This window comes from Lynx canadensis, chromosome D3 (assembly GCF_007474595.2).
Source record: "Lynx canadensis isolate LIC74 chromosome D3, mLynCan4.pri.v2, whole genome shotgun sequence".
In the NCBI taxonomy this organism is placed as follows: Eukaryota; Metazoa; Chordata; class Mammalia; order Carnivora; family Felidae; genus Lynx; species Lynx canadensis.
Genome location: NC_044314.2, coordinates 88,309,566 through 88,334,976, shown reverse-complemented (window position 1 = coordinate 88,334,976; position 25,411 = coordinate 88,309,566). Strand labels below are relative to the sequence as shown.

General features: G+C 61.1%; 1 protein-coding gene across 21 annotated transcripts in view; it reads left to right on the top strand.

The window, feature by feature from the left end:
* NCOR2 (nuclear receptor corepressor 2) overlaps positions 1 to 25,411 on the top strand; it is a 183,099-nt gene that overhangs the window by 34,393 nt on the left and 123,295 nt on the right. For 20 of the 21 annotated variants that reach the window (XM_030336915.1, XM_030336910.1, XM_030336912.1 and 17 more), the window contains exons 2-6: positions 483 to 697; positions 8,249 to 8,376; positions 9,964 to 10,141; positions 16,877 to 17,056; positions 20,949 to 21,062. In XM_030336915.1, the coding sequence (XP_030192775.1) occupies positions 593 to 697; positions 8,249 to 8,376; positions 9,964 to 10,141; positions 16,877 to 17,056; positions 20,949 to 21,062 (705 nt within the window). In that variant the 5' untranslated portion in view covers positions 483 to 592. Of the gene's footprint in view, positions 1 to 482; positions 698 to 8,248; positions 8,377 to 9,963; positions 10,142 to 14,491; positions 14,522 to 16,876; positions 17,057 to 20,948; positions 21,063 to 25,411 lie in introns of those variants that run through there. The other variant, XM_030336925.1, reaches the window with a different exon arrangement.

Here is a 25,411-nt window from a genome sequence, read left to right as displayed (position 1 = left end):
CTGCCCACCGTGGCCAGGGACGCAACCGTGTGCCTCACCCTGGCGGTGCCTCTCAGGACAGGCCCCCAGCTGCCTGCCTGAACTGGGTGCTTTCCGAGAACTTTGCCCTGGTGACTCGGAAATCTGCAGGGGCCGTGGGGTGAGGTCGGGTGGGCCGTGGGGGCTCGGGACCCTTCGGGGAGTGGTGGGGCAGTGTTCACAGGGTTGGGGTTCCTGTGCCTGCTGAGCCAGGGCCTTGGTCGTGGGTGGGGGGCGTGTCTGGCCTGGTCTGTGGCTTGGGGGGTCCCCCAGATGCCATGTTGCCACCTCCTGCTGTCGGTGGGCAGGAAGCGCCCAGCGGCTTGGAGGAGGAGGAGGGTCAGGAGGACCTGTGTGCTTGCTTTTCCTCAGGGACCAAAGGAACTATTAGGGGGCCCCACCAGGGTCCTTGGAGGGAACACTGTCCCGTGGCTGATCTTGTTTCTTTTCTGCTTTTTTCTCAGGTTCCTGTGACAGGGCGGCCTGTGAGCAGATGAGGAGGACTGGCTTTTAACCTTGGTGGCCATCGAGAGGGAGATTGTTGGGGCCCAAGAGCCCCCAGACGCTCGCCGCCATGTCGGGGTCCACGCAGCCCGTGGCGCAGACGTGGAGGGCCACCGAGCCCCGCTACCCGCCCCATGGCATTTCTTACCCTGTGCAGATCGCCCGGCCCCACACGGTGAGTAAGGGGGGGAGGGGTGTATGCCCGGGGCCACCTTTGGGGCCTTCTCTCCCCGAGTCCCCGTGAGGGCTGGTGTGGCTCTGACGGGGTCCAGCCAGGGCTCACTGGGTCCCCTGAGGGGAGTTGGGGTGTCACGGCAGGGACCACTGGCCTCTGGACGTTCTGGTGAAATCTCTTAGCTCTCGCTCTAAAGGGGGGGGGGGGGGGATGGAGACCGGGGCCAGGCTGAGCTGGGATCTCTGCCTCTCTGAGTCAGCTGTGGAATTTGTGTACGGACACGGGACACCTGCTGTATACGCTTTGCTGGCAGCCCAGCCTCCCCTGGACTCCGTTTGGCTTTGTTGGGGTCTCCCGGGTGCTGACTGACAGCCCCTTGCCTCCCTGAGCCGTGGCCCCGGAGCTCGTGCACTGGAGGCTCTGAGATGAAGACGCTCGGAACGCGTGTCTGGAGCCCTGATTTGGGGATCCAGGGTGTCGGTTCCTCTCTCCGAGGAGCCGCCCCGCCTCTCGGGGGCGGCCTGCCTGCGGGGAACGAGGAGTGCTGTCTACGTGCTGGCCCGCACACGTGTGCGCCCTTGACCGGCTCTCCTAAGCTGCACCCTTGTTTCTCCTCGCAGTGACCCCGTTTCCTGCCGCGCCTCTCGCTGCGCGGTGTGGCCGTGAGGATGGGCCTTTGCTGGCATTTTTTGGGCACCTACTGGGTACCGTGTCCTTGGGCCTTGCCGGAGGGCTCCCGGGGTCTGGGGCCTCCCTGTTTGACCAACTGGCTGCTCGGCGGGGGGGTGTGGGGCCTCGCGGTCGTAGCTGGGCAAGAGGCTGGCTCTGCTGGCCCGTGCGTGCGTGTGTGTGTGTGTGTGTGTGTGTGTGCGCATGCATGCGTGTGGACTGCTTGGCGTGGTTCCTCTTCGTGAGAAGAAAGGAAGTGGTGTGGGAGGGCATTTCCATCAGTAAGCGTGTGAACCCACCGGCCCCGCGGGGAGGGTGTCCCAGACGCGGCGGCCTCTTGAGGATTTTGGCCACCAGGATGCTTTTCAGAGCCAGCCGGGCCGAACGGGCACGTATCGAGCCCTGTGACGAGAGCTTGCCTGTGGGTGGTCTTCAGATCCTCCGTCCGGCCCAGTGAAAGAGCGTCTGGCGTCGGTGCCCCACTTTGCACTCGAGGGGACTGAGGCCAGGAGACTAAACCGCAGGCCTCAGGTGAGATCGCTGCTGGGAGGCAGTCCGCTTCAGCCTCGGGGTTCTGAGCCCCGGTCACAGATGCCACTGCCTGCTGGGCACCTACCGTGTGCCCAGGGCCACGGGAGTGTGCTCCTGCTGGGGGCGCACGTTGTTACGTAGCGTCACCTTCTGTATCGGGGTCCCCAGCAACAGCAACAGCAAACCCTCGATTACCGAGCCCTTGCCACAGGGCAAACGTTCTGTTTAGAACGTTCTACGCGGACAGTTCACTCGCTGCTCTGAATCACCCCGGAGAGGGTCTCGAACGCTGTTTGTGGATCGGGAATGTTTCGTAGGCGAGGAGAAAGGTCCACGTTCTTAACCGTTCTGAGCCTCGGTTTTTTAATCTATAAAACGGTGTCACGGCAGCACCCGTCTCCTGGGTTCTCGTGGGGATTAAGCATAACGACCCGCATGAAGTCCTTGTGGCAGCGCCTGGCACCCGCTCTGACGGACGTGTCCGTTCGCTGTCGTTATTCCTTGTTACCTCACTGTTACCGCTGCTGCCTGCAGGCGCTGCCTCTCCCGGGGGCCGCTGGCCGATGCCTCTGGCTTCTCTCTTGTTGCTGGGCCCCTCCTGCTGGGTTCCCACCCCTCTCCCACCCCTTCCCTGTGGGCACAGCTTTGGAAAGTCCTCCCGTCCCTAGAGCCTCCCCCCTCCACCCCCCGCTGCCCCACTCTCCCGCCTTCCTTCTTGCCCTCTGCCCCAGCTGGGCCCTCTCCCGGTCATTTGGGGTCACTGGCTGACCCATAATGTCTCCTGTTCTGCCCCCACCGGGCTGTCAGTGACGCAGGATGTGGCTGGACAGGCCCCAGCAGTCACCACCCACTCCAGGCAGGAGGCTGAGGCCAGGGGCGAGCAGGGCCCTGGGGCAGCTGTGGGGTGGGGCATTCCTGTCCTGTGTGGTGGCAGCAGTGGGGCCCCGGTCCCTGCTTTGTGTGGGGCGGCCCAACCCTGCCTGTCACCTAAAAGGCAGGAGCAAGAATTCCGGGCACCCCGGGTTGGGGGTGGGTCTTGCTGTCCTGGGCATGTGTCCTGGCTGGAGCCACTTTCCCTTGGCTGGTGGGGGGTCAGCATTGGGTCTGTAGTCTGGAGGCCCTCCCTCCCCACTGCAGCCCGTGCCCTCTAACATGTTCCCATTAGCCGATTTTACAGGTGGGGTGAGGTGCCCCCCTTTTCTGAGTCTAGAAGACAGAGGGTGGAAGAAAGGGGAAATCGAGGCACAGGGAGAAAAATGCCCCATCCAGGAGCCAGGTGGGAGCCCAGGGTCCTGGCTCCTTGCATAGTAGCTAAGGCAGGAAGCTGGGAGGAAGGGGAGGGGCCTGGACCCGGTGACCTGTGACCTTCCTGAGACTCAGTCTTCTCTGTCTCTCTGTCTCTCTCTCTCTCTGTCTCTCTCTCTCTCTCTCTCTCTCTCTCTCTCACACAGACACACACACACACACACACACAGACACACACACACACAGGCTTATCTTCAGGAGTAGCACCTCTTGGTTCCGGAGGCTTCTTTCCATGTGCCCTGGGCCCAGGGCTGCTTGGGTGGCGAGTCCACCCTGGAGCCCAGAGGAACCTCCACATCTGGCCTTGAATCTCCGTTCCTTCCCACCTGCTGAGTGACACTGGGCGGCCCGCTTGGCCCTGTCGGGGGGCAGCCTCGGTTTTCCTATCTGAAGTACGGAGTTGTGGGTCAGAGCCTCCGTGGAAGGTGCGCGGGCGGGTTTGCGGTAGTCCTGTCTTTCCTCCTGGCGGGGTGATGGGAGCCCCTCCCTGTCCTTTGGGGTGGCAGGACCCTGGACTCAGGGGCCGTGGGAGCCGTCCCGTCTGCTGGCCCGCCACCTCCAGGCTGCCTGCCGTGAGGTTCACGGTGCGGGCGGAAGGCGTGATTCCAGGTGTGCTCTCGGGCGGAGGCCCGGCCGTTCCCCTGCCCGCTTCTGGCATCCTCTCGGCCTTTCCGGACACCGTGCGCATTGCCTGGGGAATCCCACAGAACCCCTCTGTGCCCTGCCCTCTCCACCTCTGTGGTCTTGGCTTCCCTCCCTCACGGGATCAGGACCCCACATCTTTCCCTTCCCTGTGCGTCTCCCGGGATTGGGGGTCCCGACGTACCTTCCCTGCCTCGCCTTTTGTCAGGCTTCCTAGGGACTTCTCCGAGTCCCCCGGGACCTTCTGGACTTGCGTGAGCTCTTGTAGTTCTTGTGCTGAACGGACGTATTCGAGTCAAAAGGTGCAAGGTCTGACTTCCAGCGCTGCCGCTTTCTGCTGTGTGGACCCTGGCAAGGTACTCAACCTCTCTGTGCCTCCGTGTAGAGGGGTAGCTAAGAGCACAGGCTCTGGAGCCAGACCGATTGCGTTTCTGCGCTGCCTTAGTGATACCTTGGCTGTGGAATTTTGGACGAGGGGCCTTACCGCCCTGTGCCTCGGTTTCCCCGTCATTTGATGGCGGTAACTGCGGGGTTCTGAGGCTCAGGTTCGTGGACGTGGGCAGAGGCCTTCGCGTGATGCCTGTGCAGCGTTAGCTCCCACGGATATCACGGGACGCCGCTGATGACCTCGGTGACGCCGTTCTGGTGACGACAACGTAGCGTGAGTGTCCTCTTCCACGTCGCCTGTGGGCTTTTCCTCTAGAGGTTTCCTCGGCAAACCTCCGTAAACGTGTCGGGCCTCTCGGGCCGTGCGGCCTGTGTCACGACTGCTCAGCCCCGCTGCCCTCATAGCTCCGGAGCTGCAACCGAGAGGCAGAGGAATGGCCGAGGGCCGAGCCCGGCTTGGGCCTTGGGCCCCGTTTCGGACTGCTGCCCCGGATCGGTGCTTCCCGAAAGCTCTGTGGGGAGGACCGGTCCGTTTCAGCTGCACTTTGCCCCAAAGCCAAACTGCACGGGACCCCCGCCCGTCCGGTGCGGGCGCTGGCCGTGGCGAGGCCGGCTGGCGCACGAAGACGCGTGTCTTCTGTACCCACTCGTCGCGGGCAACGGGGTGGGCCCCACGTGAAGCAGCGCTGCCTTGGGTGAAAGGTCAGGGACCCGGGGGCCCGCCTGGGCCAGAGGGGGCCGCGGGCGCGTGTGGGCGCACTGGTGGGTTGCCCGTGTCCTGAATGCTGCCCGGGGTTTCTCCGCCTCAGCTTTGTGGCCCTTCCTGCTCCCCCCCCCCCCCCCCCCAGTTCTGGGTGCTGGGGGACGGCTCCCCAGAAAGGCCTCTCGGGAGCCCCCGTGCTGGGAGCTTTGTTCATTCATTTAGCACTCAGTAGGCGCCTCGTCTGCCAGTACTTTCGTAGGCCCTGGGAACGGAGCTGTGAGCAAACCAGAAGCATCCCTGCCTCAGGCAGCTGGTGTTCTCATGGGGCAGCAATGAGCAGGGAAGGAGGGGCGAGGGAAGGCGGAGGTTGTGGGGTTCCTAATTGAAGTCAGGCGCCAGGGAGGGAGGCCTCACTGGGAAGCTGACATTGGGATCAAAACCTGAAAGGAACTGGAGGGCCGGGCATGGGGAAATGTGGTTAAGGAATGTTCCAGGCAGAGGAAACAGCACGTGCAAAGGCCCTGAGGTGGGAACCCCACCTCTCCAGGAGGGGCCCACGAGTCCTTTGCCTGCCACGTGCAGCTCCAGATGTTTCCTCAGCACCCCCTGGGTGAGAAACCCTATCCCAGGAGCCAGCGAGGAGCTCATGTTCTCGTAGCACAGCTGCAAAGAAAACCTTTCTCCCGGCCCCTCCCTCCAGCATCTCCCAGAATCCAGACCCAGTTTGGATTTGACCCGAGGCCCAGATGCCTCAGCCCCTTTGTCCTTGTGGCTCCTTAGGATCTAGCCAGGGACGTGCCAGACGGGGTTCTCTCCTGGTTAAGTTGATTTTCCACAGTGCCTGTCCCCTTCCTGGGGAGTTTGAGGGGCATAGTTTATCGGCAAGTCCCGATTTCTAGTGTCAGAGGCACCACGGCTGAGGACATCCCCCCAGTTCTCTGAGCAAGCAGCTCTGTGAGCATGTGGCAAGGGCAGGGCAGGCCCCTGCCCCCCAAGTCTGGTTTGTTGCTGTCACCTTTTGGGGGTACGTTCAGAACCTGCAGTCTGCCCCTCCCCGTCCCTCAGCAGGAAGCCAGCCTGGCCTCAGTCCTGCATCTCAGAACCTCCCCTCCTTGCTGCGTCACCTAGGCGAGTCACTTACCTTCTCTGTGCCCGAGGTCTCATGTTTGTGTGGGACTGTGCATGAGACCCGCCTCATGGCGTCACCGTGGGAATTAAATGAAAAACACGTTTAAAGCTTTTGTCGGCGGGCAGACACGGGCAGTTCATGAACGTTGGGTGTTGTTATTATTTTGTTACATCACGTAGAGTTCGTGGGCTCTGAGACGTGGCCGGGAGGCTTGGAGCCTGAGGGCCTGGTGCGCCCCACCTCGGGTCAGCTTCTCTCTTGGGACGTCCCCGATTCTGGGCTTCCTGTGGAGCTTCCAGACCCCCCTGGGGGGGGGGGTCCCCGGCTCAGCCCTGGAGAGACCAGCTTCGGGGCCTAGGGTGGGGTTTAGTGAGGACACCGCAGGAATGGCCCCTGAGATGCCCCTCGGAGGGGCTTTGCTGACGAGTGTCTCCCGCTTGGCTCCTAAACTGGGAAACTGAGGCCAGAAAGTTCGTGAAGTGGCCTCTCCGACCCCCCCCCCCCCCCCCCCCCCCGCCCAGGGCCCCATGTACCCCGTGCCTCTTCCCACCTCCGTTGGCGGACGTAGGTGCTGTCTCGCCGAGGCGTTGGCTTGTCTGTCTCCTGAGGGATCGGACTGTCTGTCTCTTGCCGCTTTGCTCATTTTGCTTTTGCGCGAGAGAGCCGGGCGGGGAAAACCTTCCCCCTGGCAGACGGCAGAGGCTGCCGATTCCTTCTCACACCTCTGCACGTGCGTGTGATCTGGGCCTGGCAGCCTTGCCAGCGTGATCCCAGAGGCCTCGCTCCCTCCCTCCCTCCCTCCCCCCCCCAGGGCCTTCCCCCTTCCTCCTCCTTCCCACCCGCCTCCATTTGCGAGCACCTGGGGCCTCGTGCTAGACATCACAGAGTGGGGGGGGGGGGCGGAGGGGAGGGCTGAGCCCTTCTCTGCCTTCCGGAAGCCACCTGTCATCTTGAGGGAGGTCTTTGGAGAGTTACGGAGGGTTTGTGGTAGGAAGCACAGGGACCTCCTTCCATATGGTCAGGCACCCCTTTCAAAGATGAGGAAACTGAGGCTCAGAGGGTTGGAGTGATGGACAGTTCCCCCAGCCCGAGGCCCTGCAGCCTTTCTTCCCCACATTGGGCCTCCTCAGCGTTTCCAGCCTCCGAAGTCGCTGGGGTCCCCGTTCATTCCATTTACTCGTCTTCTCCAGCCTTTTGCGTCCCAGCCTCTTACATGCTTGCTTTGGAGGGTCTGAAACGCACACACTCCCAGCACACCTGCCTGATAGCATCTGATCGTCTTTGCAGGAATAACTGCTTAAAAAAAAAAAAACAGCCGGACAACAGGAGCATGAGAAGACCGACTAGACTTTTTTAACGGAAACTTGGGAGAATTAAGAGAGGTGCCTAGAAGAAGATAAATCACACACGGTGCCCCTCTGCCTAAGCCTTACCTGTGCCAGACATCGCTAATTGATTGCCGCACACAGTGTAACTGAGTGTTCTAGGCAGGCAGAGCGAATCGATTTGGATTGGTACAGTGGGAAGCCGGCCCTGTTTTCTCTTTCGAAACGCTCGTTTCTGTGCTGTTTTAAAAACGCTTTTTAACGTGTCTCGAATCAGAGTGTAGTTGATAATCAGGATACTTGTAATTTGTTAGCGTTCGGTTTTTCCCCAGATGAGAAGGGGTGATGGATGGCACGTTACTGAAGAAGGAGGGTTTTGTCTGAAGCTCATTTCCCCTTCTGACTTTGGCTGGACACACGTGGGTGGGTTTTCTTTTCACAGACAAGACAGGGGAACCCCAAGGTGGCCCCTTGTTTTGGAAGCTGGTCTTCGAGCCTCACAGGCCTGTGCCCTGCAGTCTCACGCACACACCCTATCCCCTCAGTGCCCCGCTAGACACGCGGGCTGTGCCCTTTCCAGCCGCCCGCTACCAGGCGGGCTCGGTGGTGTCACTGGGGAGGAGGGCGTAATCACACGTGCTGCAGGTGCCAGTGTGGGGCCGGGTGAGGGACCGCGGTGGCACGGCCCAGGGTGCATGTTAGCCGGCGACTGGCCCTGGGCACGCCCTCTGGCCACCCCGGGCGTCCGGAGCCACGCGTGGACGCGGACGTGGCCCCGCGCAGGAGCGAGAGCCCGGCTGCGCCCGTGACCGTGGAGCGGGCCGTCTTGGCTCACCCGCTTCCTCGGCCTCTCGCTGCAGGACGTCGGGCTGCTCGAGTACCAGCACCACCCCCGTGACTACGCCTCGCACCTGTCGCCCGGTTCCATCCTCCAGCCCCAGAGGAGGAGGCCCTCCCTGCTGTCCGAATTTCAGCCTGGGAACGAGAGGTGAGGAGAGGCTTGCACGCCGCCTAGGTGGGAGCCGCGGGGTCGGTCCTCAGGCCGGGGGAGGAGGCAAGAGCATGCAGGGCTGGTGTTAAGTCGCGGGGCTGCCGTGCTGTGTGCCTGCCCTCGTCCTGGTGCAGCTGTGACTTGGGGCGCAGTTGCGGGGGAGCGGGGAAGGGCCATGTGGCCCTCCGACTTCGCAGCGTGGGCCTTCAGTGGTCTCTGGGGGGGGGGGGGTTGTCCTAGGCAGGAGGGGTCGACTGCCAAGATGCGGAGGGGCGGGGCTGGGGTGCCGGTGAGAGGGACACGTCCCGCCTGGGTGCACCCCGGCTGCCCCCTCCTCCCTCCTGTTGTCTTCCCCTTTTCTCCCAGTCCCTCTCTGTCCCTCAGCTACCAGCCGAGGCCCTCTGGTGTCTGCCTGTGGCTGGGCCTACCTGTCCTTAAATCCGGGGGGAAGGGGATGAGCCCGTGCAGCGGGACGGGGACCCCAGTGAGGGGAGGGCCGAGGCCAGAGCGGGGCCCCAAGATGCCGGAGATCATGACAGCACTGACCGCTGAGAGTCCTAAGCTCAGATGTCATGTGCTGGCCCGTTCTAGGCTGTGGGCGCACGACGGTAGGCGGCCCTGTCTCCAGGGCAGATGCCTCACAGACACCCACAAGATGACTCCAGAATGAGGCAGGTGACCCATTTATTAGCTACAGGGTGAGCAAGGTATTAGCTCTCTGGCTGGGGTGGCCAGAAAGGCCTCTGAGGGGAGGGACGTTTGTCCGATATGTAGCCGACCATTCAGAGAGCTGGTGAAGGCCTTCCAGACAGAGGGAACAGCATGTGCAGAGTCCCGGAGCTGAGCATGTTCTTGGAGTGTTCCGGGCAGGCATCAAGGTGAAACGCATTTTAGCAGAGGGGCATTCAGGCTGTCCGCTCGGGAGCAGTAGCGGGGGGCGGAGTCTGTGAGTCCCGGCCGTGCTGTGTGTGTTCAGGCAAGGCCATGTCCTCTCTGGGCCACTTTTGACCTCTGCAGACTGGGGAGCAGGGTTGAGGAGAGCCGGTCGGCAGTGTTAGGCTGGACAGCTCCCGTCTCTGCCCCAGGCAGCTGGCTGAGCTGGGAAGGACGCACGGCCAGCTTTAGCAGCCAGAGTGCTGTGGTTGGCTAGTGATGTCTGCCCCGGGTGGGGGATGTGCAAAGAACAGCATGTGTGTTACTGCCTGTGTTGGACCCACAAGGCTTTTTGGATTCGACCGTGCCCATGAATCACCCGGGGTTCTTGTTTACATGCACAGTCTGACTCTGTAGGTCTGGGGTGGGACTCAAGGCTGTGCGTTTGTAGCCGGCTCCAGGCGGGGCTGATGCTGCTGGCCGTGGGCCGCTCTCGGCAGCGCGGGGGTGGGGAATCACCAGTACGTTCTCTTTCTATTAACGTAGCGAGTGCTGACTCGTGGGAGGACGAGTCTGGGATTGAAGCTTGCCTCGCTGTGTGCCCTTGGCCCGATGGGCACTTCTCCCTCAGGGTCGCGGGGGGCGGGGCACACGGCAGGTGCTCGGCGGGAGGGCGGCAGCCGCGAGGCCCTGTGTCCTTGCCTCCCGCAGGTCCCAGGAGCTCCACCTGCGACCCGAGTCCCACTCCTACCTGCCCGAGCTGGGCAAGTCAGAGATGGAGTTCGTCGAGAGCAAGCGCCCTCGCCTGGAGCTGCTGCCGGACCCCCTGCTGCGGCCCTCACCCCTGCTGGCTGCGGGCCCGCCTGGGGGCTCGGAGGACCCGTCCAAGGTAAGGCCCGGCCCTGGCCGGGAGCCCCTGAGGACCTGGGTGCTTCTGCGGCCGCACCGGGTGCAAGGCGAGGGGTGGGGGCGGTGGGCGTGCCAGGTGGGGCACAGCTCGGGCCGAGGGTGGGCAGCGAGAGGAGGGGCCGGGACCGAGGTCGGCTCGCAGGCCGCTTCCTGGCCGGACGGGGGCCTGCTCCTACCTGAACGCGTCCGGCCTGCGGGGCCACCATGCCCCACCCCCCGTGCCCCGGAGACCTCTTTCACTTTACTCCTCTTTAAAATGGAAAGTCGAGGGGCTCCTGGGTGGCTCAGTCGGTTGGGTGTCTGACTTCGGCTCAGGTCCTGATCTCGTGGTCTGTGAGTTCGAACCCCGCGTCGGGCTCTGTGCTCACGGCTCGGAGCGTGGAGCCCGCTTCGGATTCTGTGTCTCCCTCTCTCTCTCTCTCTGCCCCTCCCCCGCTTGCTCTCTGTCTCTCTCTCTCTCTCTCAAAAATAAAATAAAAATGTAAAAAAAAATTTTAAGTGGAAAGTCGAGCGGAGCTGGTGGGGGCGAATGTGCACAGATTAAGTGCCTACGGTGTGCTGGTTGGGGAGGTGGTCCTGCTGTTTCAGTAAACCTCAGGACAGTGGAGGCTGGAAGCTTCTTTGGTCTCCATTTCACACAGAGGAAGCTGACAGAGGTGCTAATGGAGGGATCGCAGCCAGTGGCCCGGACTGTCCGTTAGGGTCACCTAACTGCCCCCGAAGCTGTTTTACTGTCACTGTCTGGGATGGGGCAGGGACCGCGGCCAGGTGACATGCCCGTCCTTGGCCGGCTGAGGGATGGACGTCACTCCTGCACATGCTGAGTGTTCCTTCACAACTAGCTCGTCAGCAGCCTCCCGCCTGGTGGGTGAGGTCAGCGCTTCTCTTACTGCGGCCCTGGTGGGGGTGGGAGCAGGCGAGGGGGTGGACGTGGCCCCACTCGGGCCTGTGGGTCCTCTTCCCTGCCTGATGCCGGATAGGATGGATCGGTGGGATTTCTGGCCGGTGCAGGGCCTTCGCTGGGGGGCTGGCGGGAGAGGAGGGCTCTCGGGGCGCTGACGACGGCAAGACGGTGCTAAGCGGGTGAGCCGGGTCCTGTGCCAAGCGAGTGTCGTGCCGTTGCGTCATCTCGGCCCCGCTCCCGTGATCTGCGATCTCCTTTTGTAAAGGAGCCCCGGGCCCCAGGCTGAGCGAGCGGGAGCCACTCGCCCACGTCGCTGAAGGCCAGGCAGCCTGGGTCTGCAGCCCATCCCTGCCCACCAGGCTGCCCTGGTCCTCAGGCTTCCCGTCTGGTCCCGCTAGCCGGCCATCGGCCTCCCTCCTCCCAGTGCCCGCCACACCCCCCGCCGTGGGCACCTGAGTCTGTCTCCTCCGCTGGGGGAGGGATGTTGCCGTTAGAAAAGCTGTTTCCCGAAGAGAGCCTTGGACGGCTAGGGGAGAGGGGTATGTGTGGAGGGGCAGAGGGCCAGGTCAGTGGTCCGGCCAAGGGCCACGCCAGGGAGGTCTGATTTCCTCCCTAGGGACTGGGGCCCCCAGTGGGCTGTGGCCCGAGCTCCTGTCCGGTTCTGCCCAGAGAACAGGCTGCCAGTTGTCTCTGGCCAGCTGCCCGCCCAGCCTGGCTCTCCGGAATGGTGGCTTGGAACCTCCTGAGGGTCTCCGTGCCTCTCAGTAGCTGTGATCGCCTGCTCGTCCCTCTTCTTGAAGTTCCCTGGTGGGGCTCCCTCTCCCTCTGTGAGCCTTAGTCTTTGTGTCTGTTTCTGTTTCTCTGTGTCTGTCTTCTCTTCCTGGACCTTGGGGGTCAGGGGAGTGATGGGCCCAGCACAGGGGCCACCTGGACCCTGTTCTTGCCCCAGGCTGCTGAGAGCATTTGGAAAGTTCGAGCAGATTTGGGCAAGAGAAGAAGCCAGGAGGGAACACAGCTCTGCAAGTGTTCAGATGTTTTTTGCGTCTGCCGCGTGGAATTTAGCCGGACGCATGAGACAGGAATTCAGTGCAATTTTTTTTTTTTTTTTACAGCCCCGCCCCCTGCCAGCTGTGTTCCTTTTTCATATAAAAATGTTTTTTTTTTTTATTTTTTTTTTATTTTTTTAAAAAAAATTTTTTTTTCAACGTTTATTTATTTTTGGGACAGAGAGAGACAGAGCATGAACGGGGGAGGGGCAGGGAGAGAGGGAGACACAGAATGGGAAACAGGCTTCAGGCTCTGAGCCATCAGCCCAGAGCCCGACGCGGGGCTCAAACTCACAGACTGCGAGATCGTGACCTGGCTGAAGTCGGACGCTTAACCGACTGCGCCACCCAGGCGCCCCAAAAATGTTCTGTTTTCTAACGCTTCCCTGCCCTTGAGCCGCTGGAGTTTTGTGGTATTGGGCTTCCTTTGGAATTCACCAAACTTTGCTTTAGGGGACTTTAGAGCCATCACGCACAGAACCACTTCTGAAAGTCCCTTTGTGTGGTGGGGCTCTGTTGGCTGAAAGGGACAGAAAACCCATGTCAGACTCACTTCAGCATGGGTCTTGGCTCATACGACTGAAATCCAGGGTTGGTGGGCTTCAGGCACAGCTTGATTCGGGTGACATGAATGTCACCAGGTCCCCATCTCTTGGTCTGCCGTTTTTCCTGTGGTCTTGTGTTAACAAGAAGGCAGTTTGAGACTCCGGGCCTTCCTCTTCCCATGTTCAAGGCCAGCGAAAAGGAAGCGATTTCCCTCCCATCTCCACATTTCCTGCCCACAGCTGTTTCCCTCCTTGCCTGTGTGTGGGGTCCTTGCCTGTCTTGGAACGCATTGTTGTGATTGCCACGAGGGGGTAGACTCGGAGGGTCGGAGGCCAGCCCTGCCCCTTCCTGAAGTTGGGACGAGGGGGGCCTCCCCAGCCACAGGTCTTTTGCTGCCTGTGTCTTTACTTTTGCATAACGCGTTTTTCTCTTCTGTGTTGGCCCGAATTTTACACCAGGGGCATCTGATGGGAAAAATGGTGCCAGCTGCCTACCTGGCGACCGGCTGGGGTGTGGGTTTGTTGTGTTGCTCCTGTGGCTCTGGGCTGAAGTGAATCAGGCCAGCAGCCATCGGGAGAACCGTCTGGAGGTCCTCTAGCCAGGCTCCCTGGGTCCCAGTCCTGGAAAACCTGGTCCTGGAGAAAGCGCCCTTTGCCCTCTGGGTGTGCCTTTTCTTTTTAAGTCGAGGTGAAATTTACATAACCTGCAATTAACCACATAAAGCGAACAATTCAGTGGCATTTAGTGCATTCTCAACGCCGCCGGGCAACCACTCGCTTCCACTAGTCCCAGAACATTCTCATCACCCCGAAAGGAGGTCCCACACCCATTAGCAGCCACTCCCCATTCCTCCCTCCCCAGCGCCTGGTGACCACCAGTCTGCGCTCTGTCTTTCTGGATTTGCCTGTTGACATTTCCCGTACGTGGAGTCATGTAATCCGTGGCCTTTGCTGTCTGGTGTCTTTCACTCAGCATCGTGTTCTCAAGGTTCAGCCACGTTGTGGCACGGCCCAGGGCTTTGTTCCTTTTTCTGGCTGAGTCACGTTCCGTTGTGTGACGATCCACGTTTTGTTTGTCTGTTCAGCCATTGATGGACCTACTGCATTTTTGCTGATCATAAAAGCTAAGCCTGAGCTTCGAGCGATAAGAGGCCATTGAAGAAGACCCGCTTTTATTCGTCGAGAATTTAAGGAGAAGTTTTCCAGCAACCTTGTCAGCAGTTCCCAGCCGTTGCCACTTGCTTCGTCTGACCCTTGCACTGACCTTGCCAGCTTTAGGGATGGAGGCCTTCTTTTTGCGAATGTTGCTTTTGAGATCTACTCCTGGGCTGGGATTCTGTTGATCTTCCTTTCTTGGTCCTGGCGGAAGACCCGAGAGGGGAGGGGAGGGAAATGTTTCTTACAGCGGATAATGCTGCTCGGTGCCGGGCACCGCCTCCCCTGCCACCTCGTATCTCAAGAACCCTGGGAAATGACGGAGCCTGCGGGCAGAGACCAGCCGAGTGCCCTGGCCGCATAGAGGAAGGGGCAGAACTCAGTTAGGGGCCGGGGGAGGTGGCATGAGAAGGCAAAGCGGATTTCAGCTGGCCCAGGTGGGGGCCCTGTGGGCAGAGAGGGTGGCCTGTGCAAAGGCCCTCAGGTGCCAGAGGACGTGAGCTGATTCCGGTTTGGTATGTGTGGGGCCAGGTGCCCGTGGCACTCGTGTCCACCAGCATGGGCCTCCTGTTGGGGAGGAGTTAGGTCCCCCAAGCCCAGCGAGTGTCTTTCTAGGGAATTTTTCATCACACGGTTTGCCACAAATTTCAGGGGTCCTGGACTCTAGAAGAGATCTTGCTCGCGCTCGCCTAGCCATGCCGTTCTTTGAGGTAAATAAACGCGTGCTCTGGACCCTGCTTCTGCTGCGGGACACCCTGCAGCCTGGTCTCGTGGTCCGCCCACCTCCAGGGGGTATGATTGAGGCCCGACCTCGGCCTCTGGTGCCCTCTGAGCCAGGGTTCCATTGCATTGTGGCTGGTGACCTCAGGCATGTCGCTGAACCTTACTGGGTCTCAGTTTCTTCATCTGGGAAATGGGGAAAACGCTGTTTATTCCTGCTTCTTAGGGTATTTGCGACAACGACCTGAGTTAAGACTTGTGAATTGCGAAGAGCAGAGAGGTTGGCAAACTTAGTAAGTTTCAAACTTAGTGCTCAGCCCGCTCTTGTAAATAAAGTTTTATCGGCACACGGCCATGTTCATTTGTTTGTGTCTTGTCGGTGGCTGCTTTCCCAATTCAGTGATGGGTGAGTAATTGGGCAGAGTCCAAGACGCAAAGCTGAAATATTTTCTACCTAGCCTTTTACAGAAAAGCGTGCTGGCCACTGGCTTAGAACAGCACCAGGCAGGTGCCTTCGGGTTCTCAGTTTCCTCATCTGTGCAATGGGGACAAAGAGGCAGGTCCCTGGAGGGCTGCTGTGGGAGTCTGGTGGGTAAGTTGTGCTGAGAACTGGGACGGGCCGAGTCAGGAGCGGTGCCTGGTTTGCTTTCTGGGGTTTCCCTGTGGAGGTGGCCTGAGCAGCGTGGGGGCCAGGTGGTTGAGGGACTTGGGGCCTTTTCTGCATTTCCCATGAAGGTTCTGAGCGTGGAAGGCCTGGGAGTCCTGATGCCAGCTGTCCCCATGTCTCAGTTGGGAACAACGGGGGCAGAAGGCAAACCCAGTGACATCCTGAGAACCTTGGGCCGTGGACCTTGCCCAAGGGGGTCTGTAGGGGGCAGAGGCGTGGATGTAGGAGAGAGCGGCCTCTGCTGGTCCCGAGATGGGGAGCGCTTGGCAGTCGCTGGGGCTGCAGTTGTCCTGGGGAAGAATGTGTCCCCTGTCCTCCGGTGCAGCTGCCTGGGGGCGGGGAGGCAGCCGCCTGGAGCTCCTCCCGGGGCCTCCTCTGCCAGCAGCTGCCGGCTTGGCCTTGCGGCTGGCTCCGGGCGCGGGCTGGGTTCCGCCTGTGCTGACGGGCCCGGAGCCCGGGTTGTGGGGCAGGACGGTCTCAGCCACTGCACAGGAGGCACTTGTGTGCCAGGGCCTGAGCTGAGCCCTTTGTGCTTCCTCGCTGGTCCCAGTCTCACAACAGCCTGGGAGGTGGAAGTTGTCCCATTGTACAGATGAGGAAAGAGAGGCTAGAAGCAGACCTGATCCGCCTGTGGTCACAAGGCTGGGAGGGGGCCGAGTGGGCTGGGATTTGAACCTGGGGCCATGCAGGTGAGTGCTCGAGTCAGGACTGCGTTTAGTTTTGTTTTTTTTTTTTTTTTTTAAACCTCCCCCCTGCGCCCCCATATGCTCCCGGCACACTGGGTGCTCAGTAAACTTCAGCTGGTGGAACGAAGCGTCAAACAAATAGCCCAATGGAGGATCCCCTCGTTTGTTTAACCCAATTTTAAAAACAGCTTTAGGGGCGCCTGGGTGGCTCCGTCGGTGAAGCGGCCGACTTCGGCTCAGGTCACGGTCTCGCGGTCCGTGGGTTCGAGCCCCGCGTCGGGCTCTGGGCTGACGGCTCGGAGCCTGGAGCCTGCTTCGGATTCTGTGTCTCCCCCTCTCTCTGCCCCCGCCCCGTTCACGCTCTGTCTCTCTGTGTCTCAGAAATAAATAAACGCTAAAAAAATTCTTTTTATAAAGACAGCTTTAGTACACAAAGAGTAGCTCTCAGAGAAGGAAAAGCGGGAAAATACGAGTCAGTGAAAGTAAGACAGCGTCCCCCACTGCGGACGGCGACTCTGATCTCTCTGCCTCTTGTCCTGCGGTTTTCGTGGAGGTGGGGGCGGTGCTGGGTAGGGGGTACAAAACCAGTCTTGCCCTCTATGTAACCTTCTGTGAAGTTGCCAGTTCGGACAGAGCATTGTGGATAACCGTCCACGGAGGGTCCGCTGAGGCCTCGCCTTCAGGGATCCGACGTGCGGGTCCCGGCGCTCACCCTTGGGGAGTCTGGTTCGGTGGGAGGACACCACACCGGCAGGCAGGTGGGGCAAGAGAGGGGGCGTCTTATGGGAAGAGGGGGTGGTGAAAACTGGCCTGCAGGAGGACAAGGGATCTGACCTTTGCGGAGCGGGCAGGGGGCTGGGCGGGGTGCACCGGTGGGAGCGGTCCCGTCGCGGCGGGCGTCCGCTGTGGCTGGGAACCTGGGGAGCGAGGCGGGGGGTGCCGGCCGGGGTGCCCCTTGTGCTGACCCCGCGCTCCTCTCCTCTCCGCCGCAGGACCGCGGCCTGGCGGGCAAGCTGGAGCCCGCGTCTCCCCCCGGCCCGCCGCACGCCGACCCCGAGCTGGAGCTTGTACCTCCGCGGCTCTCCAAGGAGGAGCTGATCCAGAACATGGACCGGGTGGACCGCGAGATCACCATGCTGGAACAGCAGATCTCCAAGCTGAAGAAGAAGCAGGTGCGGCGCTCGGGGAGGGTGGCCCCCCGGGAACGCCGGCCTTGGCCTTACGCTCCCCGGGCGAGGGTGCCGTTTTGAGGGGCGCGCTGCCGTCCACGGAACTTTCTGCGATGGCGGAAACGTTCCAGGTCTGCCCCGTCCGCAAAGGTAGCCGCTGGTCACGTGTGACGCGTGTTGGCGCGGTTAAGGAGCTGAACTTTTAGCTTAGCGTAGTTTGGAGCAAAGAAGCCTCGGGCTTCGTACCGGCCAGCACGGGGGGGGGTGGGGGGGGGTGGGGGCGAGGTCAGGATTCGCAGCCAGGCTCTCTGAGGCCCGATCTCCTTTACTGCCGCTTCCCAGTGATGCGCGATTCCCCGGGCGGGCAGTTAACCGCTCTGAGCTCGTCTCTCCCTCATTCGCAACCTGCCTCTCGCCGGGGCTCTGGAATCGGGACGGGCGGGGCCCCCCCAGCCGTGCCTCGGAGCAGTCGCGCCCCCCAGCCTCGGTTTCCTGTCTGTGAAATGGGCGGGCCCAGACGTGCCGGCACGTGGCAGGGTTGTGAGTGAGGGGACGGGCTCGTGCCGTGAAAACCGACCCTCGCGGGAACTCTGGAAACCAAAGAAAAGCTAGCGCAGAGATCTGGGATGTTAAGTGTAGAGTTTAGTCTTAACAGTAACCGCTATGCGCTTAGTTGACGATCCGCCTTTTCCCTGCTCCTCCCGTGCTTCCCTTTGGTATCTTCCGGTCTCTGCTCAGACGTCCCCTCCGCGGAGGCCTTTGTAGGAGCTCTCGTCCCCAGCCACCCTCTCTCCCGGGGCCAGCAAATCCAAAGTCTGGCTTGATGCCTGTTTTCGTAAATAAAGTTTTACTGGCACAAAGTCACACGTTGTCAGTGGCTGCTTTCGAGATAGGATGTCAGAGCTGAGTGGTCAGGACAGACACCGGGTGGCTGGGGGATGAAGCCTCTACTCCCGGGGCCTTCCCCGGAGAAGTTTGCCACCCCCGTTGTGCCCCGGCGCCCTTCTTGATGACCTTTCCTGCTTTGTTACACCGTGGGCTCCCCGCCACGGCGGTGTGAGCAGGGTCCTTGTCTCCCCGCTCCCTGCTGTGCTCCCGGCAGTGCTGGTGCATCGTAGGTGCTCGTCAGAAACTGCCGATTGGGCCGCTGTGACACCGGCTTGACCCCGAGAAGCATCTGGGTTTCCCCTGGGAGAAGCAGGGTCACGCTTCATGCCCTCTAGGTAAGGAAGTCTGGGCTCCAGGTAGGGTCAAGGGCCGCCCTGGCCACCACGGGCCGCGAGTCAGGCCAGTTCGGCGCCGCATAAGCAGGGTTGGATGGCTGTATGGGCTGTTGATGGATTCCCAAGGGCGTCAGGACTGGTGCTTACACGGAAGAGCTGGGACTGGGGCTCAGCCAGTCCTGAGGCTGGGCTGCTCATTAAGGTCGAGCAAGGTGTCCCTGACCTGCGGGACAGTACGTGGGTCTGCAAGATGGTGGCTCAGGCGTCCCGAGAGGGGGCCGGGCCCTGGTCGGGGTCAGGCAGCATTTGCACGGGCCGGGGGAGAGTACGGGCACCTTTGGTCCCTCCCGGCCTGGCCGTGGGACGGGGCTATAGCTGCGGGTCGTGTGCACGCGTCTGTGACTGTGGCTGGAAGCCAGGCAGCCCAGCGCAGCCCTTGACGGTTTTTTTTTTTTTTTTTTTTTTTTTTTTTAACTGAAATCCACAGAACGTTTTGAAGTGAACAATTCACTGTCATTTAGCGCCTCCACGGTGTTGGGCCCCCACCCTTCTGTCTGGTTTCGGGACATTTCCATCTCCTCCCAAGGAGGCCCTGTACCCGTTAGCTGTCATTGCGTATCCCCTCCTCTCCCACCGGCCTCTGATCTGCGTTTCTGTCTTTACGGGTTTACCCGTTCTCGGTATTTCGTATTAGCGGAATCCTATAACACATAGCAGGTGTCTGCGCTGCCTTCCTTTCTTTCTCTTTTTTTTTTTAAAGTAATTTCCAAGTCCAACACGCGGCTTGAAGTCGTGACTCCGAGATGGTGTCACGTGCTCTACCGACCGAGCCAGCCCAGCGCCCTTTCGTTCCTTTTCAAGGCTAAGTCGCATCCACTGTGTGGATGGACCGCGTTCTGTGCATCCAGTCACGTGTTGATGGACGTGGGGCTGTTCGTACCTCTTGGCTGCTGCGAATAGAGCTGCCGTGACCGCTCGTGTTCACGTTTCTGTGTGAGCTGCTCTGTCCGTTCTCTCGGCTCTGTGCGCAGGGGCGCAATTGCTGGGGCGCCTGGTAGCCCCGCGTGTAACATTTTGAGCACCTGCCCCCTTTTACCTTCTGGCCCCCGGTGCACGGAGGTCCCCGTCTCTCATGTCCTCACCAATGCTTGTTTCTCTCCGCGTTTCTGTTGGCGTTTACGCCGTCCCGATGGGCAGAAGGGGTCTCTCGCTGTGGTTTGGTCTGCCTTCGGTAGCCGGGGTTTATCAGGCTGTGTAGACAAAGCCCTCTTTATGCACATCCTCTTTGATCCTCGAGCAGCCTTACGGGGTGGGCGCCGCTCCCCCCGCCCTCTCTGAGGAAGACACTGAGGGTCAGAGAGGTGTGGTGACTTACCCAAGGCCACAGAGCTGGTGTTGGAGCGAGGTTTGAACCCCGGCCCCGGTGGAGCTCTGCATCGCCGGGGTCTCTGTGCGTCTCAGGTGGTGTTTCTCATCGGTGCCTCAGGGAGGACCAGCTTCGCGAACGGGGGACAGTCTGCTTTCCGCCTGCCCTTTCTGGCTGTGTGCTTCTTCCATTTCTTTGCTTCGTTGTTTTTTGTTTTGTTTTGTTTTTCTGCACTTTTCGAGGGGGGATTTCTCTGTTCTGTCAGATGCTGACTGCCCTTCTGGAAGCTACTGCCAGGGGTCACTGTGGGGCTAAGGCAGCGTGGCTCTACCAGCCAGGCCTTGGTGCTGGCAGAAGCCAGGACTGGATTTTCCGGCTCTTTCCGCGCGCTCTTCTCTTGGCTGCCTTTTTGACTTCACGGCGGTTTGCTCCGTGGTCGTGGGCAGGCCGTGCGTCATGAGCGGAGAGCGTGTCTGTTCTCACTCGGCATGTTCTCAGATGGCACACACCTGGGCATCGGTCTTCCGTGTGACCCTGGGCCGGTGTCTTAGGCTCTCTGGTCTTTACTTTTCCTTTTCGGTACAAAGCAGACAGCGGCACGGAGGGACGCCCTTTACGGCGTTTGGAGGAGGACGGTCTAGTACAGAGGCCGCGAGGCAGACGGGGGTCAGAAGCTGCCTGTTAGGTGCTGGGTGCGTGGCTGGGGGCCTTGAACCCTCGTACCAGCCCTCTAGGGTGGAGGTTTCATTTTCCCCGCTGAACAGAGAAGTTCAGCAGTTACCGACTCAGCAAGTGTAGAAATAGGGCTCCAGGCTGCACACTTTGGCTCTGGAGTCCGCACGGCCTCTCCTGATGCCAATGGTACTTGTAGGGCGGATGATGGAGGGTAGCCGCCGGCTTTTCGTGCCCCCCCCCCGTCCATGCTCGCCCATGCGGTAACTTGTCCGGGAGGCCTGGCGCTGAGCCCCGTTTTACAGATAAGGAGACCGCAGCGCATCAAGGTCCAGGAGCTGCTCGCTTTTGCTCACCTGGCTTGTAAGTCGACACAGTGGGATTCGAACGCAGGAAGGCCGGCCACACAGCCCAGCGCCTGGGGTGGGCCCTTCCCTGCTGAGCTGGGGGCCTCCAGGGCCCGGAGTCCCCTGGTGGGTGACTCAGAGGAAGTGGTTAGCAGCCTGACTTCCTGTGCGAGTCCGCGGGGCCCGTCGCCTGCCGGGGCCGCGGGGCCGCCCTCCGCCATGGGGGTGCTGCAGTGCTCCTTCCGCCTGCCGGGCCGCTCACCGCTGCGCTCTCCCCTTTGCCACAGCAACAGCTGGAGGAGGAGGCCGCCAAGCCCCCGGAGCCCGAGAAGCCCGTGTCGCCGCCGCCCATCGAGTCGAAGCATCGCAGCCTGGTGCAGATCATCTACGACGAGAACCGGGTACGCCCTGCCCCGGCCCGAGGCGCCCCGACTCCCCGCTCTCCTGCCCGCCCTGGGCCGGCCTCCGGGTGGGGTGCGGGTGTCGCCGCGAGGGGCCTGGCTCTCTCCCCGGGCCTCAGCATTCCCGTCTGAGAAACGGGGACCTCTGCCGTCTCCCACGCGCGCACACGGGCCTGAGCGGGAGCGGACGGGGCGGCCCGGCGTGGACCGTGGCTGGCCTGTGGGATGCGGTGTGGGAGTGTAGGCGCCAGGTTGGGGGCGGGCCTCAGGGGCCAGTTGATTGGAAGGTTGAGGTGGGAAGGATTGGGCAAGCGGCTTGGCGTTCGTGCCGGAGAAATTCCCGTCGCGGGGAAGACGATACTGATGTTATTGTTACGGACGATAACGGCAAACGTTAAGCGAACGGCTCCTACGTGCAGTGGGCCCGGTTCTTTACGTAGCAGTCCTGGGAGGGTGGGTACAGCGACCGTTTCCATTTAACAGAGGGAGAAACTGAGGCCCAGAGACACTAGGTGACTTGCCCAGAGCCACACAGCTAGAAAGTGGTGGACCTGGGACTTGAACCTGGGGGCCATCAGGTCCTAGATCGTGAGCGCTGGCCTCTGCGGACGTTGAGGCCTGGAAGGGGCCTTTGGCGTCGTTGAACACAGGGTCTGTAGCAGGCTGAGGGGGCTCCTGGGGATGTGGAGGGCCGGTGCTTGGTGATGGGAGGGGGCCCAGCCTTAGGGGAGTGGCTTAGGGCACCAGAGCAGAGTGTCTGCGGGGCCCGAGGTGCCCTGAAGTGGAACCCGGTGTCTGGTGAGGTGCTGAGCTCCTTGTCATCCCAATCAGGCCAGCGAGAGCTCCGCTTCCACGATTTAGAGTCGACTCTTTGCACGTGTACTCGGGGCCTGTGGATCTGAGTTGCCTCCCTTATTTTGCAGATGAGGAAACTGAGGCCCGGAGAGGGACCCGTTCCTTGTCTTGAGGTTACAGAGTGAAGTGTGACAGATGGGGTACCTCGTCTCCCTGCCTCGTCTCCTCTGGGCCCCCACTCCCGCCCAGGGGTCCTGGCCATCTTTCCCAGCCGTCTGTGCGATAGGCTCTGCCCGGGTGCTGGGCCAGCGTTCACAGCGCGGGTGGGGGCCAGGAGGGTACTGGGGCCAGGGCGCTGCTCTGGAGCCTTGGTGCCCGTGGCCGCAGCTCCGGGGCAGGAACCCCTGGATCAGTTGGACTGGCTACGCTTCCGCCTGTTGAGGCAGCAACAGATACGGGCCGAGACTGAGCCTGCTGGGGGCCCAGAGCTGCGTGCTGGGCCTTGCCGGGCCGGTCGCCCTCCCGCACCCTGGCCCCGTCACAAGACGATAGGGGCGCTGAGGGGTCACGTATGCTTTAGCTGGGTGCCCGTGGGTTCACGTCGCATCTTTATCACGCCTTGGCCGGGTGACCTTGCGCAAGTTACTTAAACCTCCCTGTGGCTCACTGCAAAGCGATGATGGTTCCGGCACCTTCCTTGCACGGCGGCGTGAGAATTGAATGAGCTCCTCATGTAGCGCCCTCAGAGCAACGCCTGGCGGTGAGCGACTGCTATTTGGTGTTTGTTGTGGCCATGCTTCTTTTCTGGTGATTGTTTATGTTTTGCAGGATTTCACTTAATTCCCTCCAGATCTGTACCGAACAGGTACTCTCTCCATTTTACTCGTTAAGAAATCGGGGCCCAGAGAGGGAAGGTGAACTGCTTGAGGTCGCACAGCAAGTGAGCGTTGTGGCTGGGAATCGGAGTCAGGATTGAGCCGACTGCAGGAGCCTGTGGTGGAGGGCACTGGGGCAGGGCTCCCGCGTGTCGCCCCAGGCGGCTCCCCTGCCTACCGCCGCCCCCCCCTGCCCCCCCCCGCCCTCCGATCCTCGGGTGACAGGGCAGGCGTGCTTCTCTCCAGCAGCTGTGGAGGCAAGTTGGTGGCCCTGCTCAGGATGTCACCACACTGCCCTTGGTCCTTGCCAGGGGCTGGCACTCCAGCAGGCTGCAGCCCCGAGCCCTCCGGGACCGGGTGAACGCAGAGGCACGGGCCTTTGGTGCCCCCGTGGGAAGCCTGGCCCGCCTTTCCCTGGGGTTTGTCCTTCAGGTCGCACCAGGTGCTCCCCAAAGAGCTGGGGCTGCAGATCCCATGGGTCTTTGGCTCCTCGGCTCAGCACTCCCCTCCCCCAAGAGCAGTTCACACACCCCCTCCCGGTTCTTAGCCAGGATGGTCTCCCTGCAAGAATTGCCGCCTCCTTCTGTCCAGGGTCCAGGTTTTCTGCAGCTTCTGTGTGAGTGGGTGGGGGTGGGGGGGGGGGCGGGGGGGGGAGAGGAGGGGGGCTTGGATCCCAGGCCGGCCGCCACCCGGATGAGCTGGGCCATTTGTTTTAGTCTCGGGTCTTTGGCTGCTCTGGGTCCCGGCCGCGTTCTTGAAGTCACTGGGTTGGATGTGACCGAGATCGTGGCTGGGGGGGGCTTTGTAAGCTGTAAAGTGCCATACCAGGAAGGGTCCGGTGAGTCAAGACTCGTGGGTACGAGAGACAAAAACTCAGCTCAGATTGGTTGAGGCTGAACGGGGTCTATTGAGTCTTGTAATGAAATTACCGTGAAATTGGTTATTTCAGGTATGGGTGGATCCAGGCCCTCAAATAAGATGTCGGGGAGCTCTGTGTCCCCATCCCCGCTTTCCCCGCGTGCCGGAAAGCCTGCTGCAGCTCTAGGTGCCCCCACCTCCCAGGGCACTTAGGAAACAGTCCCAGGGCTGGTGCTCACTGGCTGGCTGGAGTCACATGCTCGTTTCTCAGCCAATACCCAGCGTGGGGGTGGGGTCCGACTATACTGAGTGGTCAGGGCTGGGACTCAGCCCTGCCCTTGGGAGACTGACCGCTGCCCCACCCGCAGGGCTAGATGCAGGGAGGGGGATTCTCCTAAGAAGAGCTTGGGACTTGCAGGCACTTGCAGCCTGTGCCCCCCACCCCGGGCTGGTGATTACCACGATGGGGCCCCAGGGTGCTGGCATTGCCCTGTCTGCTCCCGCACCCCAGGCTGGGGGCTTCCTGCCCACATTCGCGATTTCATTCCGATGTCCTCGTGGTGTAGCAGTGGCTGGGTTAGGTTACATGACGCTCCATGATTTCCCCGAGGCCTCATAGCTAGTGAGCGGCCGCTTAGGACTTGAACCCTGGCTCCCCAGCTCCCGGGGGGCTGAGAGCAGGCCCCTGCCGGGTAAGTTCAGGTTCCCTGGGGGCATTAGACACATTCTCTTCATTCGTTCGTTTATTCATCCATTCGGCAGCCCTGTAATTGAACACTTGCTCTGTGCCCACCGCCGTTCCAGGCAGCGATGCACAGCGGTGACCTTGGCCCACTGGCATTAACTCTGTGGTCTGGGAGACAGAATCACACCCACACATCACACCGTGGATCCCAGAATTTTGCCCCTCGTTGTCACTGATTCCCCTTTTTCTCCCTTCATTTATGCCCCCACTCTGCCCCAGCCCCACCTGCCTTTGTTCTTCCTGCCTCAGGGCCTTTGCACTGGCTGTGCCCTCTGCCTGGAGCTCCTTTTTCCCACTAGGCTCACTTGCTCCTTCAGCAGTTTGCTCAAACCTCCCCTTTTCAGCAAGGCCCATTTTGTCCCTCTGTTTAATCCTGAAAAGCTTCAAGAGACGGGTCTCCTCTTCCTGGCTTTGATCTTCTCTTTTGCCCTTGCTCCCCCTCCTCTGGGCGTGGTTCGTATTTTATTGTTCATTTTGTTTATCGTAAGCAGAAGTTCTGTGAGGGCAGGGATCTTTGTCTCCCCAGCACCTGGAACAGTGCCTGGCACATAGTAGGTCCTCAGTAAACATTTTTTGAATAAATGCAGGATGATAGAGGGGAGGGGAGACACTTCCCCCTGGAAGGGTCGTCTGGTTTTGGGGGTGCCGAGGTTGGTCCCTGGCCCCAGTGGAGGCTAGCGTGGAGGGGGGGGGGGGTCCCTCCCTGCGGGCTGAGCCTCAGGGCCTGGAGGCTGGGTGGGCAGGAAGCCCCTCGGCTGCCTTTGGCAGAAGCAGCCAGAACTTCCCGCCCCTCCCTCGGGGGATCAATAGGATTAAATTTTAATCCTCCTTCCTTTCCTGCTGGTTCCTCTGAGAGGTGGATGACAAGGGTCTGTCTCTAAATGCCTTGCCGGCTGGAAAACGCAGCTTCCCTGCCGGGCACGGCCTGCCTGGCTTTTCTGCATCTTGGACTCTGGCTCATTATCCATTCGGGGCACATGGATGGGGCGCCCAGCACGCACAGCGGGAGCCAGCTGAGCAAGGCTTTTCCTGCCTCCCAGGAGCTGCCTGTGTGGGCGGGGCCGGGCAGGTGCACA